The sequence below is a fragment of the Apium graveolens genome, chromosome 7, assembly GCF_009905375.1.
Source record: "Apium graveolens cultivar Ventura chromosome 7, ASM990537v1, whole genome shotgun sequence".
Lineage (NCBI taxonomy): Eukaryota > Viridiplantae > Streptophyta > Magnoliopsida > Apiales > Apiaceae > Apium > Apium graveolens.
Genome location: NC_133653.1, coordinates 82,073,157 through 82,083,897, shown reverse-complemented (window position 1 = coordinate 82,083,897; position 10,741 = coordinate 82,073,157). Strand labels below are relative to the sequence as shown.

Sequence of the window (10,741 nt, the reverse complement as noted above, 5' to 3'; positions counted from 1 at the left end):
TTTATTCCTTGCTTGTGTTTAACAAAGATGAGTATGAGTTAATGTTAGGTGTCCTCTGTGAGTCTGATGTTCCTTTGGGGTTGTGTGATGTTAACTGTGGTATCCATTTTATGCATTTTAAAGGGGTATTTCAACACTTAGCTTTAATAATTAGGGCCAATGTGTTACCTAAGCCTAATCAAAGCAAGTATTTTGACTTTTATGATGTAAAACCCATTTACCTCCTTTATAATAACAAGATAAACTTCAGTATATCCTATGTAATCTTATTAAACATGATAAATGCTAATCTGGTAGGATACATGCCCTATGGTCTTCTCATTACATGATTCTTTCTAATGTGTAATGTTCACCTTCCTGAAAAATTTGCTAACTTGGGTGATTCTCATATCACCAAAGACCATATAAGACCTCATATCTCCCTTACAACTGGTGAACCTCAAGAGATTAAACCTACTGTACTTCCTCCAGTACTTAGAGAAGAAGACATCTTCCTCTCAAATTATGAGTCTGTGAGAGTCATGATTAGTGAGCTTAAAACTGAACTTAAAAAGGTTAAAACAGAATATAAGGAGATTAAGGACAAGGTGGCTTACCTAGAAAGTGTAACTATATCCTGTAAGAATAGGATTTCCTATTTAGAGAACCTAGCTGGATCAAACCTAGGGGAACCTAGTTTGACTGACCTAGAGATTGTGAACTCATTCCAAGTTCCAGTCTCTAATGACTTAGATATGGTTCAAGAATTAGAGGATATAGGATTGGATGCTAGAGGACCCCCATTGAACTCTTACCTGATCTGATTCATGTTTGTGATGTGGATGGATATGTGGTTGGATGATCTGTGTTTGCTGAACTTGAAGTGGTGTTTGATTCTGTGCTACTTAACTCTGCTGATCTGATGTTAACTTTTGTATCTTTAACTTTTTTTGTAATGATGGAACTAGATGTTGAACTTGTAATTCTCTGGAGTGTATGCACTTCTTTTGCTTTGTAATGTTAAGACAGGTGCAAATGTTTGTTCTCTTTAATCAGTGAACCACACTGATTGAAAAGGAACATTTTTGGCTTCTTGTGAATATAAGATTTGCATTATGTTACATTCCCTTGCAGTATTGTATTTATGCCTTTATGAATCACTAATATGCATCTACAGGTACTGTTGTCAATATACTAAATGGTTGTACTGATAAACTAAGGAAATGATTTCATTTTGCTGATAATTGAGATCGTTAAACAGTTTGATATCTTAGAACTACAACTGCTTTGTTTAAATCTGACTAGTCTACTAACCAGTTATATTCAGTCCACTAGTTCGAAGAATATATATATGGATTAGCAACTGTGTATACTAATTATTTTGCAGATTAACAAGTTCATTTCTCAAAAATACACACAGTGCATAAACAAAATACAAAATAAGTGTATTTGACATTTACACACTCATACACATCACTCAGGTATGAAAGGTACACACTGTTGGACTTATTTAAACTGTATTGTAATAATTGTTTATTTAACTTATAACATGATAAGTTAGAATTAGTTTAGAACAATTTGAATGTAAACAGTTGGTTCCTTAGAATGTAGTAGTGTTTATCCCATGTAAATTGCAAGAACGGTTATGAGTTTAGATAAAAAGCACTGAAGTAGCATGTATGAGTCTTCTGGAAATGTAACAATACAAGACATAGAATGTATTAGGCTCTCACATATATAACAATTTCTATTGCAAGACTGTACTTTGTATTATTAAATTTGTACAACTCGATAGGGTCATACGTACTTCTACTAAAACATCATGCATGCAACTAAACTAAAATCAAGGATAAACAGTTATATATATTAGTTCAAGTTTAAAAGACTTGCGTAAAATAAGTAAAACTCTTTTTGTGATTGCTTAAAACGAAACTATACTTTTTTCAAATGTCATAGTATGATTTAATCAAGGTCTAAAATCACAAAATTACATGCAATTGAACTTAGTTAAGGCCTACAAAGTTCGATATATATACTTGATAATTCTTTAAATTGAAAAGTTATGCATGGAAAAACTCGTATCACAAGACTAGTTTAAAAGGTATAAGTAAGTAAATGTTTTCTTATAAAAAGAAGTTATATCTTTAAACTGCAATTAGCATATTTTAGCAGAGTCTTAAAATCCGAAATTGTGCATGCAACAAGGCCAAATAAAACGTGCATAAATGAATTACACTTAACATATTTTCTTACAATAAGGACTATAAAACTATCATTGTTTGCTTAAGGTAAATTCAGATTGTAAACTATGACATGATATTTTTCTTATCTAAACAATCCTTTTTTTTTCACATTGCTTTTAACCATAATAGCTATATTCTTATTCAAGCTATGTATACTTAAAATTCTCATGCTTAATCATAAATTAGACTGCATGAATGAAACTGAAAACCAATAAGAAACTACTTGCACTTCTTCACATATTCCATGTCTTAACATTATCATATAGTTTCTAAATTGGGATTCACCTACTTTTTGTTATCTTCCAAACAAAAGGGGAAAAGAATTTAAAGTGTTTTATTGTAAACTAAAGGGAAATAAAAAAAAGGGAAAAGAGTACGTAAATGAATTTAGACCCCTCAATTTTTCAAATGCCTAATTTTGCTAGATAATAACTATGCTTCAATATTTTTGAAATATCTAACAAGGTTTTGCAGGATTTATCCTAAGAGAGTAATCAAGTTGAGTCCCATAAATTGTATGTGCAAAAATATTTTAAAACTCATGCATACACCAAGGGGAAGCACACACTTGAAAATTTTAAATTTTATGTTTGTTTGTCAAATACCAAAAAGGGGAAGATTGAAAGGATATCTTCGATATATTATTTATTTTGGTATTTATACGATTAAACATAAAATTTAATTACACTTAGATCATCTCCATTAGGACATGATTTTAATTAATCCAGATCAAAGTTAAATAGTCAAACCAGCTAAATTATTTTCAAGGCTATCTATAAAAGAGATATTCCATTATTCTAAAAATATCAAAATTAATTTTATGGAATATATCTCAAAGGCAATTTGATCAAATAAGAAATATCAAGATTTGATATTTTTTAGATCACAGTTGCAACATCAATAAGGCAACAAGCTCGAATAAGAAATATATCATAAATATTCTTTAGAGATCTCGTGCTAAATCAAAAATGTTTTACTCTTCGCTCCTAAATATATTTTACATCCTTCAAAAGAGTTTTTATTCAAAGTTTATTAATATTCATGGTTGAAGTATTAATATCCATTTTTACACCCATTCTGTGTGTTCGTAAAGTAATTTTCTCCCATTTCGTAAAATCAGCATTTTTCGGAGAAAATTATTCAACAATACTCAAAAATATTTCCCACCACTCAAATACATTTTATATATTAGGAAATATATTTTAAGTATCTATACAAGTCAAAACTTTGGTCAAAATATCCATCTCTTTCATTCCAAGACCAACAGTATTTTTATTCGGAAGTAGGCTGACAGAACCGCTTTAAATCTAAATAAATACTTCCACATACTTTAATAACCTGAAATTTGGTATGGATCACTTAAATGGTATTTTATATGCATGGTAAAAAGTTCGTAGCGTTTCGAGAATTTTTGTCCGGGCACTAATTTCGAGGTAGTTGGTCCCACAGTTGTCCATGTTTGACCTAGCTACCATTGACCATTATTGACAAAACTTTGCAGGACATCATTTTATAATATTTAGGTAATTATCATATTTTTTATGATATTTATTTAAGAGTTTTTGGGTGGTCATAATTAATGGTGATTAATTCTTAATTAAAGTAATTAAAGAATGATTAAAAGAAAAGGAAAATATATATTTAATATATATATATATATCAGCTGAGATTTGAATGAATACTTGCTTGTGCTTCCTTCCCACTTTCAAAGAAACACAACCTACTTGTCATGTCATCAATCCATGTGATACACTCCATCCACCATCCATTCTTTCTCAAATCTCAACCATTCATTCCACCCAACTTCCTCTATAAATAAACCCCCACCCCAACCCATGTTAACCAGGCTAAAGAGCCAAATACTTGCTGGGAATTTTTCAAGAAGTGCCTCTCTTCATCTCTTTAAAATGCTATACACACACTTCTTCTTAAAAACCTTCTCTCTCTTATATATATACACATATACTTAAGGTTTTTGATATCCAAGCTTAGCTTCACCCAACCAAGCTTGTTCTCCACCACCACTTTCCGGTCTCCCGAAGGGCTGCCAAGTTCGTCCATAATGCCAAAATCCAGCCGAACCTCCAGCGAATTTTTCCGTCAAACTTTTCCGACCTTTTTCCAAAAGTGGTGAGTTTTTAGCTTCTTCTTTGGTTTTCTTTATTTTGAGCTTTGTACTTAATTTCTCTACTTCATTTCAAGCTCTAATACAAGATCTCCTATAAAGAAGGTTCTCTAAGAAAAGAGAACGAAGATTCGAACTCAGAATTCGAATAAGTACTTGATCTTCAAACCGAAGCTCTAAACGAAGAAGATCTATAATATACAAGTACTTAAATCTCTAAATAACTCCTCACGAGTAAGATTTCATAAATCTCTAAATAACTCCTCACGAGTGAGATTTCATATTTGACATCGCGAGTTGGCCAATTATTTGCATTTTATTTATCTCGACCTTGACCAACATATTTTGAAAATATAGTATAATTACGAAAGGTATCGTTTTATAATCTCGCTAACATCTCTAGTGTTCCGAGAGATTATAAATCAATCAATAGTGATCATCATAATTTTGTCAAATATAAGAGAGGGATTAAATCACACGAGTTGGCCAATTACTCGCACTTCTATTATTTGGATCTTGGCCAACGCATAGTTCGTGTATATAGTCCAATTACGAAAGATATCGTATAATCCCCTTCTAGCACCTTAGTGTTCCGTGGGGTTTTTATTCGATATATATAAAATTCGTAATCATCCTTCTAAGCTTCAAAGGTGGATTTAATCACACGAGTTGACCAATTAATTTACATTTCATTTATCTCAATCTTGGTCAACGCATAGTTCGTGTATATAGTATCATTACGAAATGTATCACTTATAACCCCTTCTAGCATCTTCAGTGTTCCGGGGGATTATAAGTTGATCAATAGTAAACTTTGTAATCATCCACCTAAACTTCAAAAGCACAAATTCAAAGCCAATTACTTGCAATTCTATTATTTAGACCTTGGCTAAGAATCATAGAACCTATAAAGTTGCTTGAAGTTAAAAGTATACTTTGACCACATAATCGTCAAATTATAAGTACACTAAATCCATAATCCTAAGAGCTTAAAAGGATAGGTACAATTCCGAGATTGTAACCAAAGTATTCTTCGATCCATAAATACATAATCGAAAGAAGAAGAATACAGAAGAAGTCATAAGCCATAGTGCTTATACATATATACAAGACTTCTTATTACTCCGATAAACATATATTTTATGAAGACGGAGTAATCATAAGTTTACTTGACATATAAATATATATTCCAAGTTAAGTATATGTATTGAGCCTGAAGATCAAAGAAGTCATAATCCATATTGATTATACATATAAAGGACTTCTTATATTACTCCGATTAATATATAATCCATAGAGACGGAGTAATCAAAAGTATACTTGATATAACATTTTATATCTCAAGTCAAGTATACATATAGAGTATTAATATTCTTATTTGAATATTATACTATCTTTTGGGCTAGTACCGTAACATATTAGTTTAACACATATTTTCACTATACTTTGTGTTTTGTGGATTGTCTTATTAGTTTCCCAGTGAGGTGAGGTGACGTGAGGTGATCTTCATTCTAAGACCCAAGTCTCATACGCACTAGCGGGGAGTTAGTCGTATTTTCACCGTGAAGAAGAGGAAAGACCCAAGACCGGATACTAAGATCCGAGACCGGTGAAAGCTAAGGAAGCCAAGTCGACACAAGGGATCTACATCAACTTTGAAGAGATAGCGGGGAGTTATTGTCTAAGATAAGTTGTGTAGGAATTGCATTTATTTTGAGGTGGTGACCCTTGTGTTACGCACTAAAATAAATATTTGTAAGGGTGTAAAGGTTCTCCGCCTACTAAAGGAGCGAGTTTATATTAAGGGAAAATCCTGAGTCCGGGAGAGGAGCTCGGGGACTGGAGTAGGGGTGAGCGGATCTATTAGAGGTTGCGCCATCGCGAACCAGGATAAAATCGCCGTGTGGTATTTTCTTTCCTTGCACTATATTTTCCGCACATATAAACTGCATAACCACTCGGTAAAGTTTTTTTTTAAAAAGGGATAAAATTATTTTAAAACGCCATAATAAATTTTAAATTGGTAATTAAGCTATTCAACCCCCCTTCTAGCTTAACATAGCCCTCATACGGAACCTAACAAAAGCTGAATCGTGGAAAGGGGGTGATTTATCAGAGAAAGGGGCTGCTTTGAAATCTCGTTTGATGGAAGTCCAAGTTCAACTTGATGTGATGCCTGATGATGATAATTTGATGGACATGGAGTTTAATCTGTCTCGCGAGTACCGTACTTGCAAGTTGGAGGAGGAAAGGCTTTTTAAACAAAGAGCTAAAATTCACTGGCTGAAAGTGGGGGATCACAATATAAAATTTTTCAAAAAAAGTCTTAAGTCTAGGAGAATGAAGAAGATTGTGTTGGATATTGCTGATGAGGAGGGTAGGATGATCCAGGGAGAGGAGTTGCATTTGTATTTTGTGGAGTATTATCAGCGATTGTTAGGGTCAAGGGATGTTTGTGATAAGTTTGTAGGGTTGGAACCCTATGCTAATAAAATTGACGCTTCTGTTGCCAGTAGTTTAATCAGGGAAGTTACATCATAGGAAATTAAAGTTGTGATTTTTGCTATGGGAGATGATAAAGCATCTGGTCAAGATGGTTATTCCGCTTTTTTTTAAGATGGTCTGGTCAGTGATTGGTGATGATGTTTGTTTGGCTGTGAAAGACTTTTTCAAGATGGGGAAACTTCTTAAGGAAATTAATGCTACGTTGATAGCTTTAATTCCTAAGGTGGAGCATCCTTCTGTTCTGGGTCATTTTAGACCTATTGCCCTTTGTAATGTTTTGTACAAGTGCATTATGAAAATTATTGCGAAGAGAATCAAAGGGTGTTTGGGGATTTTAGTTGATGATACGAAAAATGCTTTTATCCCAGGGCGTAGGATAAGTGACAACATTTTGCTTACTCAGGAGCTTCTCAAAAACTATCATAGGCCGATTGGTGCTCCAAGATATGTGATGAAAGTGGACATCAAGAAATCTTATGACAGTGTGTCCTGGGATTTCTTAATTGGTGTGTTTTTATCTGTTTGGGTTTCCATATAGAATGGTAGGTTGGATTAGGGAGTGCATTTCGACTCCTTCCAATTCTATTATTCTAAATGGCCAGATGTTTGGGTTTTTTAAGGGGAAAAAGGTTTGCGTGAAGGGGATCCTCTGTCTCCGTACCTTTTTACTTTGGTGATGCAGGTGTTGTCCTTAATGATTAAAAAGCGGATAGAAGAGGAAGGAAATTTCAAATACCATCCTTAGTGTGTGAAACAGGGTATTACTCACTTATGCTTTGTTGATGTCTTGTTTTTATTTTGTGGAGCGAAGCCTTATTCTGTTCAGATTTTGAAGGACACTATGGATGAGTTTGGTAGGTGCTCGGGGCTTTGGCCAAACAATGAGAAAAAACAATGTTTTCTTCGGCACTGTTGATTTTGATAGTCGGTTGTTGATCCAGAATATTTTAGAGTTCAATGTCGGTGTTCTTCCTATTAAGTACTTGGGGGTGCCTCTAATTTCGACGAGACTTTGGGTGAGAGATTGTAAACCATTTATTCATAAGGTTAGGGATCGAATTGAGTCATGGGAGAATAATTGGCTTAATTATGCTGGGAGAGTTCAATTAGCCACTTATGTTCTATTGTCTCTTCAGGTTTATTGGGGTTCAATTTTTTTATTCTTGTTTTAGTTACAAAACAGGTCGAGAAAATGATTCATAATTTTATTTGGGGTGGAAAATCGGATGGTAGAGGTAAAGCCAAGGTAGCGTGGAAAGATGTTTGTGTCCCGAAGCAGGAAGGGGGGCCGGGTATTAGGTCATTGAGTTGTTGGAATAAGGCTTTGATGTCGTATCATATCTGGAATATTGTTTCTAATAAATGTTCACTTTGGGGTAAATGGATGCATGAGTATCGTATAAGAAAGAGAAGTTTTTGGGACATTCAAGTGGCTTGGGATTCTTTTTGGAGCTGGAAGAGTATTCTGGAGGTTAGAGAGGTTATAAGACCTTTTATTAAGTCTAAAATTGGCAACGGTAAGGACACGAGCTTCTGGTTTAACACTTGGTTTTTAGAGCAGCCCCTGGCTAATTTTTGTAGTTACAGAGAGATTGTGGAACTGGGGTCTAATATTTATGCTAAAGTTGCTGATTTTTTTCGAGATGGTTCATGGGATTGCCCTGCTGATTTAGTTCGAAGATTTCCAGGGCTTAGTAATGTGCAGATCCAGCTAACGGTAGGGAGAGATAAGGTTGTGTGGGTTTCAAATTCAGGAGTCCCAAAATTGTTCTCTGTTAGCCAAGTTTGTGAAGATTTACGGTCTAGGATGGATATAGTATATTGGTGGAGGCTGGTTCCCGAAGAGTATTCTGAAGCATTGCTTTACTGTGTGGCTGGCTTTGCGGAATAGATTGCTTACTCAAGATAGTTTAAAGGAGTGGCAGGTCCATAAGCAAGTTTTATGCAGTTTCTGTTCTTCTTGTAGAGATTCGAGGGATCATCTGTTCTTCTCTACTGAATTTTGCCATAGAGTTCTATTAGAGTTTCAGCAGAGAGGTTATTGCATTGGGTACAGGGGTAGGTGTACTGATTTTATAAATAAGGTCGTGGTTAAGTGGAGAGGAAAATCGTTGCATGTGTTGATTAATAAGTTAGTTTTATCGGCCATTATCTTTCATATTTGGCAGGAGCGTAATAGAAGGATTTTTCAGAATAAAAAGAAAAGAGTCTAGCAGATAGTAACTGAGGTGGAAGATGAAGTTCGTAAGAAGCTCATGGGGTTGAGTGTGGTTAAGACACATCGAGTTCAAGCTGAAATGCTTAAGTGGGGGATAGATATAGAGGTCTCTTCAATCCAAAAGTGATTTATGGTAAGGTGTTTATGGTTTTTAATGTTCTTTGAGTGGTTGTGTGGTTTTGAGTTGGGAAAGTGGGTTCTTTACGGTTATTTGGGTTTTATGGATGACTGGGTTTGTAGATGGATGGGTTTTTTAGGTTTAGATGCTTGGTTGAGGGGGTTGGGTTTTTGGGTTCTATGAGTCTTCTAGAGCCTTTGAAAATTGTGTGGGATTCCCTTTTTGGTTCTGGAAAGTGGTTCTGCTGGAGTATTTTTGTTTTATGGTTAAGCGGGTGTTATTATCTGGAAAGTGGTTTTTTAGATGGATTTGTCTATTGAGGTGTAGGTTGTTCTTGACTTGGTTGTTTCCCTCTGGGCTCGTGTGTGGTAAGTTGGTTCTTTGTGTGGGTATGGTTTGGGGCAATTTTTTTATGAGAGGAAGGGATTTTGTTTGTGCTTTCAGGGGTAGGTTTGAATGCTTTGTAGGTTTTTCTCTCTGGTATGCCTATGGGTGTTATTCCTGTAGACCTGATTTCTGTTTGTTTGAGTGGGTGGATTTTAATCTCAACAATTTTGGTTGTTGGTTTTCTCGAAATTTTGGAAGGGGTGTTATTTTTAATCCGAAATTTTGGTGTTTTAGTAGTTTGATTAGTCCCTGGGTTGAAGTTAGAGTTCTTTTTTCCCAGGGGTTGTCATTTAATTCGGACTTTTCTCTGAGGAGGGGTCTTTAAATTTCTGAGCTGGGGAATGGGTTGGTTTATGTGAGTGCCATTATTTTTACCCTGAAGTTCTTCAAGAGGGTTATTTATTTGAGGGGCCGAAAGAAAAAGGGTGGTCTGTATGGTGTCTGGTGGTTTGTGGGTTGGATCTTGTTACTGTTGGAGGGCCTGTTCTTTCTGGATTTTCTAATCTGTGTCTGGGGTGGAAATTTTCTGAGGATGCTGGGGCGTGGTGTCAAAGTTTCAAGATGGTGTTTAGTTCTGGTGGTGCGTGTGAGTGTGGTGTGGGTGTGTGTGAGTGTGGTGTGGGTGTCTGTAGTATGTGTGTGTGTGTGTGTGTTTTTGCGTGTGTGTGTGGGTTTGGGTTTCTCTGGGTTTGGGTAGGAGGGTTGGTCCTGGTAGTTTCTTGTTGGGGGGATTTAATGATAGGTCTCTGAAGTTGGGTGGTTTGGTGGGTTTTCTGTTAAGGTGGTGGAGTTAGTTGAAGCTGGGTAGTTGGAGCAGGGTAGGGGGGATAGGTAGTGGTCGAAGTTGTAGTTGGGGGGGGTTCTCTTCTTTTCTTAGTGAAGGGGGGTTTGTGGGGGTGGTGTCAAGAGTGTTATGTGCAGGGGTTAGTATTTTTGTTGCTGTATTTTCCGGGAGGTCTGTTTTCCCTGTTATAGTCGGGTAATAGGTATGGGTAGAGGCTGTGGTATAGATTCGAGTAAGAGGGGATGGTTCCTTGTATTCTCTTTTTCGAATTTATGTTAATTCGAGTTGAAGGTAGAGAAGATGCAGTGGTGGTGCAGGATTTTTTCAAAATTCTTCTGCAGGAGCATTTATTCTGGCTGCGTATCTGGAATTCTGCATCCCA

At 35.5% G+C, this 10,741-nt stretch overlaps 1 protein-coding gene across 1 annotated transcript; it reads left to right on the top strand.

The window, feature by feature from the left end:
- Positions 1–6,964: 6,964 nt before the first annotated feature.
- LOC141673805 (uncharacterized) lies at positions 6,965–8,743 on the top strand. The gene is made up of 2 exons (XM_074480541.1): positions 6,965–7,358; positions 8,025–8,743. Exons 1-2 carry the CDS (start codon positions 6,965–6,967, stop codon positions 8,741–8,743), a joined length of 1,113 nt encoding a protein of 370 aa, XP_074336642.1.
- Positions 8,744–10,741: the final 1,998 nt, after the last annotated feature.